General features: G+C 39.2%; 2 protein-coding genes across 2 annotated transcripts; both read left to right on the top strand.

Annotated features, from left to right (window-relative positions):
- Positions 1–831: 831 nt before the first annotated feature.
- Positions 832–7,089, top strand: LOC115926155 (ficolin-1-like). Its single transcript, XM_030990687.1, has 5 exons — positions 832–1,131; positions 2,299–2,447; positions 3,479–3,666; positions 5,265–5,344; positions 5,681–7,089. The coding sequence occupies exons 1-5, from the start codon at positions 978–980 to the stop codon at positions 5,941–5,943; spliced, it is 834 nt and encodes a 277-aa protein (XP_030846547.1). The 5' UTR covers positions 832–977; the 3' UTR covers positions 5,944–7,089.
- Positions 7,090–11,477: 4,388 nt separating this feature from the next.
- On the top strand, positions 11,478–19,840 carry LOC115926154 (microfibril-associated glycoprotein 4-like). The gene is made up of 4 exons (XM_030990686.1): positions 11,478–11,783; positions 15,853–16,001; positions 17,430–17,697; positions 19,545–19,840. The coding sequence occupies exons 1-4, from the start codon at positions 11,546–11,548 to the stop codon at positions 19,802–19,804; spliced, it is 915 nt and encodes a 304-aa protein (XP_030846546.1). The 5' UTR covers positions 11,478–11,545; the 3' UTR covers positions 19,805–19,840.
- Positions 19,841–20,815: the final 975 nt, after the last annotated feature.

Below are 20,815 nucleotides of genomic sequence, written 5' to 3'. Positions count from 1 at the left end.
GATACTACATAAACAAACAAAAACAAGCAAATAACAGGTTATTAGAAATCACCATAATACTAGAATCAGCACAAAAATGTGTCAAGGACTTTTACTAGGCGTTGTGGCGTGCGCCTGTAATCCAGCTATAAGTGGAAGTTACAAATTGATTCAGCCGAGGACGCAGGTTCGAAGCTGAATCACGTCTTTCGGATGGTGACGTTTAAAGGTCGGTCCCCAGACGTAAATAATCATATCTGATTGATACACGTCTGTTAAAACCCAATACACACACACACACTCGCTAGATTTTCCTCTGTATTAAATTTACACATCCTGTCAAGCTTGTAATGACGCTATGACTATGAGGTCATCAACGCTGAGGCAAGAATGCCTTGCGAAGTGCACATGGTGTCTATAGTCTGCGAGAAACTTAATTTGCCATTCACACCTCCCTATCAATGCATTCATTTTTTACTGTAATCATGGAAGTCTGACAAAACATTGTTATTCTTTCAGGTCTATAATGTATATGCCCAGTAGAAAGCGACGAAGAGCGTTAATTTCTAACTACTAGATTAATCACCTGATACATGTAGTTTGTCAAGTTAATACCATGTTCTCAGCTAGGCCTGTTATGTGAACTTGAGCATTAAACAAAATCCATCCTTCGTTTCGTCGATAGTTCATTCCATGTCTTATAATATGTCATCTTAATTTCTATTTAACACTACTAGTTTACCAATCAAATACATCATAATGCGTCGAATCTGTGAGTGCCGAATACTATAATGCCCCGCGCGCTCGACGTGATTAGTTACCCCCCCCCCCCCCCGCAGATATAGTCTGAGGAACATCTTCTAGCAGGTAAGGTCTGTGAAAACACGACCTCACCGGATTCCCATACGCCAGGCGGTATTCGTAACTTCACAGTGCACATTTGACGTCACAATACAAGAAGTCGTCGCCACTCAGGTTCAAAGCTTGAATGAAGCAACATGGATTCATTTTTTGGCAATGTCGTTGGTGTTCTTCTGACTCTGTTATGGGCAAGGTGTGAAGGAATATGGCTGCTGGGTGATGAATTGGTTGGATCACCCATTGACGACCCTTGTTGTGGAACGAGCGGATTCGGGGGAGTCGCTGGCACAAGTAAGTATGAAATTTATTGTTTGGTAAATAGACCAGTTTTATAGAGACAGTGGCTTAGCCCCCAATCGAAGAGGAGGGAATAGTAGTAAGAGAGACAGAGAGAGAGAGAGAGACAGGGAGAGCGAGAGAGGGGAGAAACTTTCAAATATGCTAGGACCCTTCCCACACCATGCCTTCATTCAATGTCTTTTTTGTACATTTGTTTTCAATGAACATTGACCAGTGACCCCCCCCCCCCCCCCCCACCCCCTCCCTCCCTCCTCCCTCAATGAAGCAATCGTCAGCTCAATGGCTGGGCACACGTCCGTGATACCGACATTCAAGTTTCAAAATGTATGCCAGTGGAGCTAGCATAATACAGTCACTGACAGTAGTGAAATGGTAACTTTCAATTATGACGTTAACAATAACTAAACGAAATGTAAAAATTCAAATTCCACCTCGTTGACCATTGCCCCATAACTGGTGACTTTTTTTTTTTTTTTTACATTATCGTATTTTTTCTTTACAATGCTTAACACTCGTCTATATCCATATTGTATGTGTAAATGAAAAGTTAAAGGGGAAGTCCACCCTGAAATTAAGTTAGTTTTAATAGGAGTAGAAAAATGAGAGAAACAAGTCAGTGAAAGTTTGAGCAAATTCCGATTAAACATAAGGAAGTTAGGATTTTTGAAGTTGTGATCAATCAAACACAAATTGGCAACTCTATGACGTATCAAGCTAGCTCAACTTCCATTTGCTCAGTACTAAAAAAAATCTAAAATTTTCATTTTCCCTCAAGAAAAATTTCAACCATACATGCACCCTAAATATAATAATTGCAAATATGTTTCTATACTCCCCCTGCAAGGAACCAATATATATTCCGTCATCAATAACGAAGAAAACATGATTTTATGGAATATTATGCAAAAGCAAATGAAGGAGAGCTCGTATAATAAGTCACATAGTTGCTAATTTGTATTTGATTGATCACAACTTCAATAATTCATAACTTTCTTATTTTCATTCAGAATTTGCTCAAACTTTCACTCACCTGATTTTCTTATTATTCTGCCTCTATCGAAACAAACTTATTTTGGGGTGGACTTTCCCTTTAAGCAGCCGATGATGTGGTCGAACATAATATTTATTTTCATCCTCTCTTTGTCTCATTATATGAAGCGCCCTTGCCCCTTCCCAAGACCTGCTTCGACATCCGGGAATTTGGCGGCGGGCACGACGCGGTCTACACCATCTTTGTTTCTGATATCAACAAATGTGGAAGAAAAGACGTTTTCTGCGAGCAGCAGCAAGATGGCGGGGGGTGGACAGTAAGCATACATAGCTATACATAATATGTGGGCGTATCTATGGGGCCACCCGCTAGTGAGAAAAAGAAGGAAAAATGGGAAGGGGGAGGGTTAAGTAAGAAAGAGAATATCAAGCCCTGTTTACATCCTACCCCCCCCCCCCCTCCCCTTCAAGTGACTCTAGGAGGCCGGTGAGATTCCAGAATTATATTCTTGTGAAAGAAAAATCATGTCTGGAATATCTTTCCCTTTTTTTTTTCCTTTTTACAATCTTAGATCAGGCCTGCCTGCCTTTAAATTTATTTGCAGGGACCTCAATGATGTTTTTTGGTGTTTTTCCATTCAGTTAAAATTGTTGGTCATTTACAAAAATAATAATTGATTAATGGAATGTCGAATCTTCACAATTTGTTTTGATTGTCTATGTTTTTTTCGTGCCATACAATTCGGATTATAAGGACACTTAAAGGTACACTGTCCTACTTGTAGCTACTTGCTCCCTCTATAGTGAAAACTTCCCAAATCGGTGCCTGTTGGTCCCCCATGATCCTCTTTTTCTTATGTTAAATGAGAGCTGAGTTAATGAGATAGCCACCTGTCACAGTGACCTCGATAGCTCGCTGTGTGGTCTAATCCATTCTGGCTGAAGTAGTAAAGCCTACGTTTAAAGAAAATGTGAGAACTCTGTATATTAACTTAGTTGGCAGTGATTTTTCCGCTTGTGTAGCCCCGTCCCCCCCCCCCCCCCCTCCGCCCCGCAGGTGAATCATGGATCCACCACTTCCATGTCCTGCATGTCTAGCTGAACTCCCTTCTTTCCTAGACCCCTCTTTCCATCATCATCATCATCATCATCATCTTCATCATCGTCATCATTTTTATTATTATTATTATTATTATTATTATTATTATCATTATTATTATTATTATTATTATTATTACTACTATTATTATTGTAGCATGTATTATTATTATCATTTTACTAGTAGTAATGTTATTATTATCATTACCATTATTATTATTATCATTATTAATATGATCATTTTCTTCAGGTTATCCAGAGGCGCTGGGGAGGGCGTGAGAACTTCAACCGCCCCTGGGCTGATTACGTACGAGGTTTCGGCAATCTACAGGGCGAGTTCTTTTTAGGATTGGACTGGATTTACCGAATCTCCATGCAGAGAAGACACGAGCTGAGAATCGAACTGAGGGACTCCCAGTGGACAGAGATCTTTACCAAGTAAGAGGCATTGAGCATTCCCCTTTTGTTTAAGAATTTGATAAATAACTTGGAAAATAAAAGTGAGAAATCTTTAAATAACTATTATGTGATCGAGAATGTTAGGTATACTATAGACACATAGTTTTGGATTCTGCCTCGTATTAATGAGATTTATCACATTTGGCTACGGGCGAGAACAAGAGGAACATGTCCTCACCAATCAATGGTAAATGGGGGAGGGGGAGAACAGAGGAGATGTAAATGGGAATTGGAACATGAAGGGGGAAAAAAGCCAGCCCCCTCCCCCTCCCCCCCCCCCTCATACCTTCCCTTATCAATGATTTTATTTATTTTGTAGTTTATTCACGGAGTATGTGCCCCTGTTTTGTCATGATGCCATTGTCCCTCAACGTCTAGATGCACGCCGGTTAATCGGGGGGGGGGGGGGGGCTCCCGCCAGCGTCGTTTTTCCTGTAAGCCAGCCATCCTAGAATGCATATTAATATTTGAATATATGAATATTTGCGTTGTTATACGGTGAGGTAGAGATCAAATTCAAAATTAAATCGGCCAGATTCTGGACTAAATTAACCAGTATGTCGCAATGATTATGGACAAGTTACGAACTGGGTAGTCATTCGTTTACGGTAAGTCTCCCGATTTTGTCGCAATGTCACTTATTTAAAGTAAACTTAGCTTTGCATTTGTAATTTTTGTATGAAATCTCATATTTGATAAATTATCGCACCAGATTCTGTGTGCGTGCGTATCATGAATATTGATGATTATATTCCACATATAAGAATCTTGCTCTACGATTGGTCAAAAGTAAATCACGTGATGAAAAATAGTTCGCTCATTATTGATGGGAGAAGCAAAAAGTTCGTTACACTATTCGCTACTTCGCTACTATCTACACAGTGCAACGCACTTTCACTAAAGATAGAGGTACTATCTACACAGGACAACGCACTTTCACTGAAGATTATCCAAATGCGCACTAAAACAGGCGTAATTAAGCGCACATTACCAATAAGCGCAATTAAGCAAACACATGCGCGCACCGTACCCTCAAGGGGTTTGGTTAAACTTTTAACTTTTTTGGTGAGAATTTGGGCCTGGTGTCTTTCATGTAGATGCATACACGTCCTTTTCTTTTTGTAGTTAAATTGTTTTAGATGTGGAATATAAAGCAAATAATCACCTTTTGGTTTCAGGCGATGGCAAACTATCACTTCCTCGTCGATCAGAATGTATACGTAAACGTATGACCATTCGGTACAATTGTCTGAAAATCAAGACTATTACTTTTGGGCTCTATAGCCCTAAAGTCGATTTGACAACTAATAGTCGTTATTTTCCCACTTGAAGATATTTTCAAGCCCCACCTTTTTTAGGGAAGTTCTAAATTAGTATTATCTTTCAAATGCAGTTGGAATTTAACTTTTTCATTTTTTTGGCCTGCAAATGGGACATAGTACCTTTAATTTCTTTATAATTCAGGATCACAATCACCAATAATATTTGTTGATCCTTTCATAATACCAGGGATAATACACGACATTGTATTGATTATATTACTTTCTTTTACCATCATCTCGTTATTGTATTTTTAGATATTGGACTTTCGCGCTGAATGATGAGACGGGGAATTACACAATGAAAATTAGCGAAATGGATCCGAATTCTAATGGAGGTAATATTTTTTTCTTTCCCGGTTACAACGTTTAATTATTATTAATGAGTTGAACTTAAGCTTAATTAAAGAGAGAGTAAGAGAGGGGAGAGGGAGAGAGAGAGAGAGAGAGAGTAGTGTTGGAAACTTGAAACAGAATGTTCATTTAAAAAAGAAATTCCTTGATACATTAGAGTTATTTTAAGCCTAAGTGATCGCTTATGCTTCACGTATTCTTTATGATTTCATGGGAAAGATTTATTTATCGTCCCGACTCATCAAAATGTATTGACAACTGACGAATTAAAAACAAATCTACAGTACTAAGCATTTCTATTTTCTAATCGTCATTAACAGGTGATGGTCTTAGTCAACACAACAACATCCCCTTCTCGACCTTTGACCGCGATAACGACGGGATGCCCACTACCAACTGCGCCCGCCAAAATGGCGGCGGCTGGTGGTACCATAGCAACGACTGTTTCACGTCTAACCTCAACATGGACTACCGGTTCGTGGGTATCGGTGCGAAGAGGCGAACCGCGGGTGTGGCCTGGAACCGCGGCGTACGCCGAGCGTTTTTTCCCTATGTGGAGATGAAAATTCGACCGATGATCTAGGGAGACATCCGGTTAGGTAGAGCGGATAAAGGGACCGCTATGAGTGTCGAAGTGACCAGAGCTATCGTATGGCGAAAAAATAGGAAAATTGTGAAAACATAAGGGAGAGGGGGAAAAGGATACTACGACCCCGCGTCACATCCTCATTGTATTTTATCCAACTAGTAAGAACAGTCCCCGCAAGATACCGGAGCGCCCTCAACGTCAGGACCTTCACCATGGCGTACGTCACTGCCTTGATGAGACATTGGTTGAGTTGATGGTCCAAGAGAACCATGTGGGGTTGTGGAACGGAGAAAGGGCGGATCAGTTGACTTTAATACAGGAGATCGTTGCGCACCCTTGATGTTGGGCGTCTTTCAACCTTCAAAAATATCCAAAGGGTCCTCAGATTTCTCAATTGCCTGAGTTTTCGACAAGACAGTGTCGGACACCTCCTCCACCCACTCCCTCATATTACGACGCCCCTTTCGAAATTGTTACTTGCATGCTAACTTCAAAGAGTTAAAGGAACTTCTATACGATCTTAAAAATAATGAATTACCATTCTCAGGTTAATTAGGAATAATCACATTTAATCCTAAGATTGACATCATATTACAAGAAGAATAAAATGTAATCCTGTTTGTAGGGGATGCCTGTTTAGTGAGCTTTTCCCCATGTGCTATAATATGGATAGGGGTGCCAACTCCTTTCTATGTTGGATATGCCGTTGCAACATTAGCAAAAGAATCATCAAGTGAAGTGAATCAATCAATTACATTGCATGTTAATGTACCTCATGCCTAATTATACGCTTTGCATAGAAAGCGCAATACTTTTATCCCAAAATACATACATGTATCGAAAATAATATCGGTAGTGATATTCGTTTGTCTCGCAATTTGGTCAATAAGGATTCGTGCGCCGCTGCAACATCTCGTCAGGTGATAAAAACTAGTGTAAGCAAGCGTGTTTTATACTCTACGGGAGGACCGGCGCAGCGGTCAAAAATTCGATCGATAATTGGAACAGTAACGCACAAGGCCTATTGGCTGACGCACACGGTGCTCGACCAATCAGCAGGCCGCTATGTTATATAGTTTATAGAAAGATCACGAGTAAATCAGTCTTAAAAATAAACCTTGTGTAGAGTTATTCATCAAATATGTCGTCATGCATTATCTCATGATTGTGTGCATGTTTATGCATGTATTTTTTTGCAAACCCGTATTGAAATGATGATTGTCATTATCCGTCATGCAAACATTAACCTAAATTATGCTCATTGTCCCATTTTTCATACAATACCAGAAGATAAACAATGTTTAATTCTTAACACTATAACAACGGAAACACAAAATTGTATGTTAAAGGTATTACAAAGTTTTGGGAAAATTTGAAAATTGGGTGAATAGTGATTCTTTACAATTTTGATATATTTGGATGCCCCTGTGGACATATTATAAGCACTAGAAAATTTAGCTTCTAAAACCCCTCTGCTTTTGAGAAAAATTGCAATATAAAAATGTACCGGTGCTCCCGGTAAATATTGATAAATTTCAAATAGCGCCTACGGCCGTACAATGGTAGCTGCGACCATGACAATTTCAGAATATATAGTTGTGATATATAATTTCCAGACGGGAATATCTAATCGGTCGATTTTAGTCAGGATAGATTGTTTTATAGCTTAATTGATTTTTTTTACGTTGAGAGGGAGCTAAAAACATTAAGAGTTTATTATTTACAATTTCATAACTAGACTTGATTTCAACAGCGACAACGATCACTTAATATTGAAGAATCGCAAATGCTTCCAATATGTTCATTTCAACCAAATTTATGACCCCATACCAAAACTTTGTAATACCTTTAACAATAAAGAAGAATTAAATAATTCTTCCCTTTATTCGGATAATTTATTATATCGTCCCTATAAATATTCTTATATTCTCTTCTTCCTGTCCTTAATGCTTAATTCTGTCAAAGTATACATTTTATTATGAATATATTCAATCTACAAGTATGATTTGCAAATAGTTTTTATAACGTCCAGGGTAAACTTTCTTGGGATGTGATTATAATAAATACAGGAAGTGTATTGGCCTACGAAATTTATAATAAATATTATAAAACTACAAGAGAATACATCATCTGCTTTGAAAATTCATCCGTCAAGATACTCAGATATGATTTAATCACTTACAATTGTTATAATATTCTGCCTAAATTCGTTGGCTGTGTGAGTTATTAATTTTAGTAATTCCAGGGCCTCGTTTTATAAACGGTTGCGATTAATCGCAGCATTGTGCATAAGAGATAAGGGACTGCAAACTTGCGATTGATTGAAGGACTTGCGATTGATTTGGAACCATCGCAACTCTTTAAGAGACGGGGCCCAGAGCTCAACGCTACCTTTAAATCGTGGTATCCACTAATAATAGCTTTTGGGTACCAGTATATTGACACTAGATATGAGTCAGCATGTGGTGAGAGAATGGTGAATTAACACAGATATTAGGACTAAACATAGAGCCGATCGAGGAAGAAAGGCATTTAGTAACTTATATCTCTGTTCGTTTAAATGAATTGTCATGCTCAAGAAAACGACGTGTGTGTTTGAACTCATGATAATGTAGGGGGAAATTGAGCTTGGTATTTACGTACAAATATCAATAGTCGATTCTCTTTATTGTTTTGTTTTGTTTGTTTGTTTATTTGTTGTTATTATTGATTGTTATTTTATCTTATTATCATTGTTATGATCATTATCCATCTATTTTTTAGGGGAGGGGGAGGGAGGGGGTTAGTGTCCCAATTTGAACTCTATCTGGCAATGACTGTGACGTAGTGTTTGTGGACACGTTTCAAATTTTAGCCCACAATGGCATTTTAAATTCTGATAACTTGTTTGTGTTGACTTACTTTTCAGTAGATGACAACCTTACAATGTAATTCTTGTTTTGGAGGGGGGGGGGGGGGTCCCGGGTCTTATCAAATCTTCTCTTTGGAATTTCGCCCCTCCCCCTCCATCATTTCAAAATCCTAGATCTGCCCTTGTGCCCCTGAGTAAAATGAAGTTTTTCCTGATCACACCGACTAAATAAATCTACGCAATGGGAGTGAGATGATTGAGATACACCACAGTAAAAAAAAGAAAAAAGAAAAAGAAAAGGAAAACCCATGCAGCTAGTGCTCTCACGAGTAAACCATGAGGGGATATTCGCGTGATTATGTCGTTATCACTTTGTTTACATGATCTACGTGTTTCGTTACCGGTGGGCTTATGGAGAATGCCATACGCAATTATCTTGTCAATATTGTGCGTTTACAAACAGCGACCCGACGGCATTTTCCGTACTCAATTAAAGACTTCCAGCCAATCGAATTAGATAGGCCTATATCTATGTCATTCATGCCTACAGCAAAGAACTATTTTATATTTCTTTTGATAATTTCTTTCAGAACATTCTTGATAATGGTATGCTACTGATAATATTAATGATGATGATGATGGTGATGATGATGATGATTATGATAATAATGATAATAATAATGATGATATAGATATTATTAAAAATGAAAACAATAATAATGATAATGATAATAATGATGATAATGATGATAATTATAATGTAAATAATAACACAAAAACAACCATGTGTTTAATAATAATTTTTTTTTGTTTAAAGTTTTTTTATTCGGTTAAAACATCTCATATATAATAGAATATTGAATAATAATATTTCGGATAGACGGGGGGGGGGATATTTCCCATTAAACATTGCATGATTGTTAAGATTGTTGACAGAAAATGGTAAAAGTGTATACACTTCAATTTCATTTGTTTTTTACTATACCATCTAGGGTCAACAAATGACCAGACGTCTGAGAACACAATTAGTTTATTGATGATACCTAATTAATTAGGAAAAGGTTGATTATACCTTGTTTTAAAGTCGAGGGTGAGAATGGGTGCGTGGGAAACGTAAAGTGAAGAAGAAGAGAGGGGTAAGAAATCAATATAGGTGAAATAGGAAAGGGTGAGAGAAAGAGAGAAGGGGAGGTGGAATGGAAAGGGTGAGAGAAAGAGAGAAGGGGAGGTGGAATGGAAAGGGTGAGAGAAAGAGAGAAGGGGAGGTGGAATGGAAAGGGTGAGAGAAAGAGAGAAGGGGAGGTGGAATGGAAAGGGAAGTAGAAGATAGGGAATAGGTAGTTATTGAGTAAGTGTGAGAATAGGAGGGAGGGAGGGGGAGGGATAGAGGGGATGGCTAAATGCGGGAGGGAGAGAAAGAGTGTGAGAGAGAGAGAGAGTAGATGTGGAGCAATTGTCTCCGTCTTGAAGTAAAATGAAATGAAATGAGGGGAAGGGAGAGGCGGACCATACAGAACGAGAAAGAGAGCGAGAGGGAGGGAAAGAAACAGGAACGAAGAAAGAGAAAATCGCGCATGCAGGGTATAAAGAAAAAAAATTCTCTACCCCCCCCCCTTCTTTATTTCCTCCCCTTCCCCTCCACCGAGATTTTTTCCGCAGTTTACCCCACGTCTACAGACAGAATAAAGATCATAGGTGCTGCAGCATAATCCATCAAGCAATAATACTTTGGATTCATTTCACAATCATTCTAAAAGTATCTTGCAATCTTTAGTCAATGTAATACTTTGTATTGCCTGATAGCTTTATCCAATTAAAGCTAGGCTTAAGAAACCTGTCATCCCAATAAGTTTAATTGCTCCACGCCCCACTATTTGAAAGATATTTTCTATTCTACATTTTGTCTGTAAGATTATCCCTACTAATCCTCCACGTATGAATATTACAGATATCGGTTAATCTTTTATTTTCTTCCACTGTTTTGTTGTATTCATTTTATTTTCTAAATAATTTTATATTTGATTACTACGAAATTTTGTCCTTTCTCCGACTCTCTCTCTCTCTCTCTATCTCTCTCTCTCTCTCTCTCTCTCTCTTTCTGTCTGTCTCTCTCTCCCACTCTATCTGTCTTTCGTACTCCCCCTCTCTCTCTCTTTATCTTTCTGTCTCTCTCCCTCACTCTCGCCCTCCTTCTCCCTTTCGCTCTTTGTCTTTCTTCCTCACTCCCCCTTTCTCCCTCCCTTCTCTCTCTCTCTCTCTCTCTCTCGATCTCTCCTCCTCTTACATATCTTTCTCTGTCTACCTATTTATCCCTCTCTCTGGATATCTCCCTCTTACTAAATGTTTGTTTATGTCCTGTCTTCTTCTTTTTTGCGTCGGTACCTCTACGCTATCTTTGCTTCTATCTTTTTGCAGAAGAAAAGAATTGATAATAATATTAAAATAAAGATGTTCTAATCATTGGTAGATTGGGTTGATAAAACAAACTTTCTTTATTTCAAGTGCCCTTCGAGTTGTACTCCATGTTTGTCTAATAAATCGGTTGGTTCATAAACTCGGCTAGGTAATTTAGAATATCCCCTTTCGCTGAGTCATGGGTTCAAGTACGCACCAAGATCAGTCACCAAAGATAGCTCGAATTCGGTTGATTTAATCAAAGAGAATATAAACTTTAATTTCGCAAGTAACATGCTTTTCGTCTAAGATGGTGCTAAGGATTTCGTTCACAACAATTATAACTTGTGTATGTGTGATCGAAGTTTTATAGGAACAGAAACGGTTATGGGGAGTGTGGTGAAATTCAACATTTTTGTAGTATCAGTACTTGCTTGTCTCAGTAAAGCAGCGGCGCAATGGGGTGGACCCGGTGGACGAGGCACGGGGCCGTACTGGCGGGGTGCAACCACTGGTGTTGGTCCCAGGCCACCGCCGAGACGAACGGATCTGTGTTGCAAGCAAAGCGTCAGCTACGGAGGCAGTTCAGGTAATTAAGCAGTTTCATTGCTTCAATTAATGTCTTCTTTTTTCGTTGATTACGTTTATACGCAATATCTTATTGGACAAAACACGTTTGGAGAGTTTGGTTTGTGTTTAAATACTAATATCGATCTGTTCGAAATTGGTATTTAAACGTTGACCCTTCTTGGATTTTACTGGAGTTAATTTATTGTGTATAGTAATACATTTGTCAAGTCCATCGCAAATCGTTATATCATAATAAAATTAATTAAGAATAGTAATACTTGATCTATTTCCGTGTACCTAAACACTTAATAAGTCAATTATGTCGATTAGTCGATTTTTGTAAGCCTTGTATCACAATCAATCAGTCACAATTAATATCAAAAGTCATACTTATCATTTCTTTCCGTGTCAAAATCCACCTAGCCTTTTTTTACATACAAAAGTTCTAACATTAATAAGATCTCATGCAGCTATATATTTCATCTTATCCTCGTCAATCCTAAATGAGATCCGAGATGAAACTCACGTGACTTCTACTGTAATTTGTGATGTAGTTCCCATGGCAACAGGTATTTTTGCTCATGGTCCATATTACCAGGGCCCCGTCTCATAAAGAGTTGCGATTGATCCGAATCTACAGCAAGTCATGTAATCAATTACACATTAGCAGTCTCCTAATTATTTCTCTGTAGGGCCATGCATTATGGTTCAAGGCATGCCCACACAGAGGATTTCTTAATGTTAGGGGTCGGGGCAAAATGCAATGAATTATTGATATTTTACTGCTTCTTCTTCTTATTTTGTATTGGGGGGGGGGCGGCGACGTACCCTAGCCCCCGCTGCGTACAGTTATGATTCAGTGGCTAAGCAATGGCCTCGTTACTGGGAGCCCCCAGGATCAAAACCGTGTCGATCAGCTATACAAGTGCCCTTAATTTATGAGGCATTAATCCTCATTACTGACAGTTATGACTTGAGGACGTAGGTCCCCTAGGTGATTAGCATACACGCGCTTTAGCAGTCACGCAAAATGAACACTCACAAATTATTATTCAATAAAATCTGAAAATGTATACTAATATCTAAATCTATTAGGAATGAATCATCGTCAAAAATCATTCCATAAATTGGGGTAAAAATAATTATTCCACCATTATGACCAACAGTGTATATAGTTGCGACTGATATCAATCGCAAATAAAGTTGCGATTAAACGCAACTGTTTTTAAGACGGGGCCCTGCAGAGTTGAAGTTCACCCAAAGAAAGAATAGTTGGAGAGGGAACATTTCCTTTTCTTTTTTTTTCCTGATCGACGATGAACCTATAAGTTAATGAGAGGAGGCAGGCGTAGTTGTGCGGGGTGGCACGGGGGCACATACCCCCCTTCTATTGCATAGCTCGTAAAGGAGACAGGGAGAAAGGATACGGAAAAGGGAGAGGGGAAGGACGTGAAAAAATACAGACCCCTTCCCACATCTTCTCCCATCTTTCTCCTATATAACTACCAGCCTTGCAGATTTTTATCATGCTCATTTTAAGGTCGTTGTCCCCATTAAACCAGCACCCCCCTTTATGCCTTAACCCACGCTATACACCAATGATAGGTGTTTAAGAGGTGAAGTTCACTCAAACATCATGGGGGAAAGAGAAATGAAAACACCTGTGAATCCATCTCTGTCGTGATAGTTGGGAGGGGGACATGTTTTCACCACTCTCTCAGGATATCAGACAAACCACAGGTTTCCTGTCATTTCAATTATCTTCGTCACCCTTGGCAACCCATGATGAGACAGTGTGAAAGATGAAATTAGAGTTTTCAATAAGTCACTCCCAGAAGGACCTATGCGCGGTATTTCTAAATGCCCGCGTTTCGAACATATTGAAAACACGGATTCTGGACTTTATGGAATTTCATTAAAAATTGAAATTTCAGAGATAGATATTATGAACTTACAATGAAATCATCCATCTCTCCAGTGCGAAAATATAATCTGCATTATTACAAAGATGCCTAAAAGTATCAGAACGTATTTATGTCTCTGGTCACTGGATTCATTGTTTACACACGCCTTGTGCACCATCTCCAGTGCCCCTCTCTAGCTAGCGACGTTAGTGGTTGTACACACAGAGAAATGAAAGGTGTTCTTGGGGAGTAAAACGAAATTGGAAAAATAGGGCGCCGCTTTTACACCTTTTAGGGAGTAAAACACGGAAATACGCAAAGGTGTATATTTGAGGAATGATATTTTACACCCTATGTTAGTCAGACGAGCTCTGATTAGTCAGTGCATATGCGCATGCGCTACAGCAATGGCGCATCGTGTCAATATAGGGACTGCCAAATGATTTTTTTTTTAAAGCATAATTCACATATTTTAGTCATGTTAGGGGAATTATCATGGTTCATTTGGGCATATTATTTGTGTGAAAGTTATCCAATCAAGAATAAGGGGTTGTACCGAGGGTTGTATTTCATAATTTAATGAAATTATCAGAAGTTTTGTTTTATTAACTAGTACATAATTGTCTTCTTATACGTGTAAGTAAAGGGAAGAAATTTGGTTAGGCTGGATTGTGTGTTTAAGTAATTCCATTACATTTGAACCGATAACTCCAGCCATAAGTTAGTTCTTACAGTCTGCACTTATGTTGAGTTCACACTAATTGTTGTTTAGCTGAGCATTAAAGCCTTTCAACATATAACTCGACATTCTGGTCTGATTTCTTTAGAGCAGTGGAACGTAGACAAAAGGGTGAGAATCAGTGACTGTTAGGTGATTACGAAGCATGGACGATTGATTGCTCGAGGGATGACCAATAGACCAGTTCACGGTTAGCACATTACTGCAATGACCCCGAATATCCACAGATCTTCAAAACATGAAGAGGTCCCACTTTGTACATTGTGAAATAATCACTCCTACAGCGATGGAGGTGCTACATAAATAGCCTTTGTTTCCCCTTTTCAAAGAATATTTCGACCTATATATCATGGAGTGCACTGAATGTGCATGAATGAATAATGATTACATAACTTTCATGACCACGTATCCAGTATTTCGTCTCCGTGTATTTCAAAATTTGTTCTGCAATGACCTTTATCTGCTCATGCTCAGACGGCAATCGTGAACTGGCTTATTGGTTGATGTTGTGCATAAAAAGGGTGTAGATTTACTCCCCACAGGGTGTGGAATCGATCATAAAGGGTATAAATTTCAACCCCACGGGTGTAAATTTGAACCCATTTTTCATGAAAATGGAACCAAAAGGTGTTAAATGAGCACCATTGGATGCAAATTTCACCTTCTTATAAAAAAAAAAGTAATTTACTCTCTACATTGGGGAGTAAATTTACTCCCTGAGGGGTGTCACTTATGCGACAAGCAGTTACTCCTAAAGGGGGGGGGGGTGGTATAATGACAGAAGTCAGTGGCGTATCCCTAAAATTCAGTTTGAAAAGAGGAGGGGCATATTCCGTCTCTGACCTACGCATGCATACTAGACGCGATATATAATCAGTTAGTTAAAGGTTTAGGGAGGGGCGGGAGATAGAGAGGGGATAGAGAGTGAAAAAGAGAGCGAAAAAGGGGAGAGGGGGAGATAAGGAGGGGAGGCAGAAAGAGAGAAGGGAGGAGAAGGGGACGTGAAAGATAAATAGGGAGGGAGAGAAAGAGGGAGAGAGAAAGATAGAAAGAGGGAGAGGGTGAATAGAGAGAGAGAGAGAGAGAGAGAAAGAGAGAGAGAGAGAGAGAGAGAGAGAGAAAAAGAGGAGAGACAGAGTGTGAGGAGAAAGAGAGAGAGAGCGAGAGAGGGGATCAGGGATGAATACAGTAAGCAGAAAAGCTATTGGAAGAGAAAAACAAAGGATAATAAAACAATGTATTTTCATTAGATCACATTTCGTCGCTGTTTTCACGAAGTGACGATAGTGAAAAAAAATTGCATTCACTTTGCGTTACGATTTTCCTCACTACCGTCACTTCGTGAAAACAAGGACGATTTATACAAAATTATTGAACCTTAGTAAATTTAACCTCGCCCTATTAACAAAGTAATTTTGTTCCTTTCATTTTCTTACTAATTGCAGTTCCGGTGCCATTGGCCAAGAACTGTAAAGACATCTTAGATTTCGGTGGAGGTCGAGACGGTGTATATACCATCTATGTATCTGACCTGGAGAGCTGTAGCAAGAGAGAGGTTTACTGTGATCAACAGAGGGACGGCGGAGGATGGACGGTAAGGATTACGTATTGTATAGCAAGGGCGTATCCAGAGTGGTTGGAAGAAGAGGGGCGAGGGTTCCCCTAGAAAACATGAATTCGGGAATCCTGCCAGCCCTCTCCCGTATCCTAAAGTCACTTAGTTTTTTTAATCTCTGCATTTGTTCATTCTTCATATTTTTTATATATTTATTATTTTATTAATTTATTTATTTATTTAGTTATTTATTTACCAATATATTAATTATTAGTATTTTTGGAGGGGGGGGGGGGGGGGGTAGGGGAAAATAAATTTCCGCGGGGTGAAATAATTTTTCAGGGGACATGATATTGCTACTCCTCTTTTTCTCTTCCCATTCTCCTACCCTTTACCGAGGGGGAGTGGGGCGTGGTGACCACAAGGGCTCATCTATGGAATATTAAAAATAACACTATGAATTCTTGGTAAGGAGTAACTAGTGTATTATTGTGAAAAATTACATACTCTTTCAGTTCAAACTGTAAGTCGGTCGTACAAGTCACAGAAAGTTGGCCGTTTTAGCATTTTAGTGGCATGCTTCGTCTTCCACCGATCTCTTTGGGTTTTGTGACAAGTTTGTTTTGTTTGTTTGATTGATTTTATTTCTGTTTTCAAAAGATACAAATTCAAATTCAAAGTACACAAATTCGAACAATAACAAATACAATGAATAAAATGTTGTCTGGAAAATTATTCCAAATGTCCGGGCCGGAATGTCTAACAAGATTTGTGTGTTATTGGTTATTGATAATTTGGGATATGTAAGATGGAAGTTTCCAGATATGCGAGTAGGAAATGAATGAATAGAACTATTAAACCTAAATCAAAGGATGGTGGAAGTTGATTATTAATGTACTTAAACATAATAACTGCTACTTGAGTAGTGTACAGATCAAAAATTGTTAGTGTTTTAAGTTTATAGAATAAAGGATCAGTGTGAGCTAAGAAATGCGAACCTGTACAAATACTTATGGCTTTCTTTTGCAGTTTAAAAGTAGAATTAATTTGTGTCGAACCACAATGTGCCCATACACTATTACAATATGTTATATACGGGAGAACTAGCGAATTATATAGTAGGAATACAGGGTGTAGAAGAAACTTTAGCTTGGAGATTATTCCAATACTTTTGGAAATGCACATTGTAACGTGGTGTAAATGATCATTCGAAGTTAAAGTTTCATCTATATAAAACTCCCCAAAACTTAAACTTAGTTTTCTTCTCTAGTAGCATATCATCGATTTTAATATATATCGGTGTTTCTGTATTATATGAGAATGATGTTTGAAATATTTGTCAATCACTTGATTAATTACTTTGTGATCAATGAAATTATTTGTAAATTGATGTTTAATTAATTAAATTCAATTAATTCATCATTCAATCAAGCATATCGAATCTATTTCTATATTATGGTACTGCAGGTAATCCAACGGCGTTTCAACGGCAACCTCAACTTCTACCGCGGTTGGCAGGAGTACGCGAAAGGCTTCGGGTTTCTGGACGGGGAGTTCTGGCTGGGGTTGGAATGGATACACCTCCTCACACACCAGGGACCAACCGAGGTTCGAATCGACCTACAGGACTTTCAATACGAAGAGGCACACACGGTTTACCGCTTTATATCAGTGTCCGACGCGGCTAAAAATTACACGCTGACCGTACGGCGTTACGACACGTCGTCAACCGCAGGTAAACCCGGTCAATTGGTATTAGGGTAGGTGCAGGGAATTGGAGACCCTTAAGCACATTTACATAATTTACATAAACATGAAAAATGTTACACATACAGAAAGTTTTGTATTCTCTTCAGTAACTTCTTCTCTTTATTTGGTAACAAAATTGTGGGCATGATGTTACTGATTAATAAGATAACAATTATTAATGACGTCTGCACCAAAGGTCGCTCATTACCTGCCTGTGCAGGTAATAAGAGGCAATTACAAATCAAGACATTTTAAATACAATTTGAATGAAAATGGGATTGTTATGGTTAGTTCAAACACTTTTTGAAAGAGATATATGCAGCCAATGAACTTACTGGTCGATCATTATATACCAATAAAATGTATAATAATAATAATAATAATTATAAATTTTGGACCTGGTGTCCCCCATTGCCTGCACACATTTCTGATCAGACACCATTCACAATGTGCTGTGCAACACCCATTCACAACATACAATGGCCGTAAGTTTTTTGTGATGGTTGGCACACTTCATAAACTTCATTGTAAAACTACTTTTTAAGAGCCACCCCTAAATATCTGCATACACCACAAAATTCAGTGAAAATTGTGTTTTTATATCAGAGCAAAATTTTACGATAAAAATTGGTTACCTTGGTCAATTTTGCCAATTTTCTCGGAGAAAGAGCACATTGTAGTCTTCGAAGTGAATTGCATATATGCAGTAGTGTTGTTAAAGGGCACAAATGGCGCTATAGCAATATTGGAGCCAACACGGAAAGACAGTGATGGTTTCAAGCTCGATGGTCTCCAATTCCCTGTGGTCTCCAATTCCCTGCACCTACCCTATGTGAAAGGGTATTGTTTGGACGAACGATTACTAAATCCTTTCTTATTGTTTTGTAAAAGAAATTGAATGCTAGATTGCCAAAGGTAAAATGATTTGCCAATGTTATTCATAGTACTTACCAAATGATGAGACACCATGCATGTATAAATATCTAGGGATATAAAAGTATATGATTTCACTTTCATCAGGGGTTCGAAATTTGAGATTTCACAAATTCCCCGGCCCCCCTCCGGGAACGGAGGGACCGCAAGCGTGTTCCCAGAATCTCCGGCTCGTAACAAAGAAAAAGATCTGCCCGTATTGACTTTACGCACCGGACTTTTGCTGAAAGGTGGGGGTGCTGAAAAGGCTCGTATGACAAAGAAAAAAGATCTACCCGTATTGTCTTGACATACCGGACTTAGGCAGAAAGGAGGGGGGGGGGTGCTGGGAACACGCATATACGTACCTTAAATAACACTGAGTTGGGGGGGGGGGGCGGGACAAATTCATTCACATAATCGTCATCACATTAATGTTCACGGTTAGCACATGTCCCAAATGACCTTGACTATCAACAGATCTTCAAAACATGAAGAGGTCCCACTTTGTACATTATGAAATAATCACTCCTACAGCGATGGAGGTTCGACATAAATAGCCTTTGTCTCCCCTTTTCAAAGAATACTTCCACCTGTGTAGCATGGAGTGCACTGCTTGTGTATGAATGAATAATGAGTACATAACTATCATTAGCGCGTATCCAGTATTTTGACTCCGTGTGTTACACTATTTTGTCCGCAATTACCTTCATCTGCTCATGCTCAGACTGCAACCGTGAACTGGCTAATTGAGCTCAGCTTTCACACGTACGATCGAAACCATGATCTTTCTACCTGAGAATCGAGAGCCTTCACCAATACATCACAGTGCTCTCCTTCTTGCAATCACTGCCATCATGATCTTGCCGCTACGACCTCAGTTAATTATTTTCCACTCCCGTTTCACATTTTACTTCTCAGGCGACGCTCTCAGTCCTCACAACGGCGCCCAGTTCTCGACCTTCGACGCCGACAACGACCGATGGAGCGGTAACTGCGCGTCCGAGTACTCCGGTGCCTGGTGGTACACGAGCTGCCACACCGCTAACCTCAACGGTGTCTACCTGGGAGGACCGACGAGCGACTATGCCAAGGGCGTGGTCTGGAACTCCTGGAAGGGGTATAGCTACTCCCTCAAGTTTGTCGAGATCAAGATAAGACCGCTGCCACCTCCGTTTTGATGTTGTAATAGAAATCAGTGAGATGGACGCTTTAGGGGGATAATATGTCCCCCGTTAAGGAGACAAGTTACGCATCAGTGTACACACGTAAACTTTGAACTACGCTGGTCGGTGTGGAGATGCATCTATGAGAATAACTTTTGTGACTATTTTGTGTAAAAGAATCGTATAAAATATGGAATGTAACAGCCCCACCGCACTATTTTGTCCAGGAGGGAGTAGACCTCCCTGCATGGTCACTGACAGGTGGTTATCTCATCAAATAAGCTCTCAATTAACATAAGAAAAAAAGAGGATCATGGGGGACCAATGGTCAACGATTAGGCATTGTTTACTATATAGAGGGCGCCAGTAGCTATACGTAGTGCAGTGGGGCTCTAAACTGGAAATAATGTGCGACAAACAGAAATATATCCGTATTCCACGAATTCATTTCTACCCGACCCTGTGTCTAAAATGACGTTCAACAAAAGAAAAACTTAGATCTCAGGCAAACTTCCTTTCATCCGATTGTGTAAAAAAGTGGAAACCCTGCTTCGGGTTTATAGTTTAACAGAATATACGGGCCATTTTTGTGTTTTGCCTTTTTTTCCCGATTTTTTTTTTTAAATGACTGTTCAGGCAGGGAATAGTCCAGAATCTGCCCGGTCCTTTATATTCCCTACACACACTTGATTCAAGCTGTCGAATGTGGCGTTATCAACAAACTCATAATTATGCTCACCAGCTCAGCCTGAGGCGCGGGCGGGCGTCCTAATTTAATGATCACGCCACCATCGACTGGTAGCAAGTAAGTAGGGAGAGGAAGCGTTGGTGTGGTGGAGATCAAAATTAAATAGGCCAGATTCTGGACTAGGCAGGGAACTGCTATCAGAAATTCCCTGGTTTAGAATAGATTTGTTTGGCAGAGGAATTACTGTGAGAGTGAAAGAAAAATAATGTGACTGAAAATGTTGCGAGTTTGAGGTTTTCAACTTGGCAACAAGGATCTGCTAGACTTCCGTCAGTATG

This window comes from Strongylocentrotus purpuratus, unplaced genomic scaffold, assembly GCF_000002235.5.
Source record: "Strongylocentrotus purpuratus isolate Spur 01 unplaced genomic scaffold, Spur_5.0 spur5_scaffold_19, whole genome shotgun sequence".
Lineage (NCBI taxonomy): Eukaryota > Metazoa > Echinodermata > Echinoidea > Camarodonta > Strongylocentrotidae > Strongylocentrotus > Strongylocentrotus purpuratus.
This window is presented reverse-complemented; position numbering and strand designations above follow the sequence as displayed.

Coding starts and splice junctions, on each gene's coding strand:
- LOC115926155 (XM_030990687.1), top strand. CDS start 978: ATGGATTCATTTTTTGGCAATGTCGTTGGTGTTCTTCTGACTCTGTTA. Junction 2,448..3,478: donor AAGATGGCGGGGGGTGGACA/GTAAGCATACAT, acceptor CATTTTCTTCAG/GTTATCCAGAGGCGCTGGGG. Junction 5,345..5,680: donor GGATCCGAATTCTAATGGAG/GTAATATTTTTT, acceptor CGTCATTAACAG/GTGATGGTCTTAGTCAACAC.
- LOC115926154 (XM_030990686.1), top strand. CDS start 11,546: ATGTGTGATCGAAGTTTTATAGGAACAGAAACGGTTATGGGGAGTGTG. Junction 11,784..15,852: donor CAGCTACGGAGGCAGTTCAG/GTAATTAAGCAG, acceptor TACTAATTGCAG/TTCCGGTGCCATTGGCCAAG. Junction 16,002..17,429: donor GGGACGGCGGAGGATGGACG/GTAAGGATTACG, acceptor ATGGTACTGCAG/GTAATCCAACGGCGTTTCAA.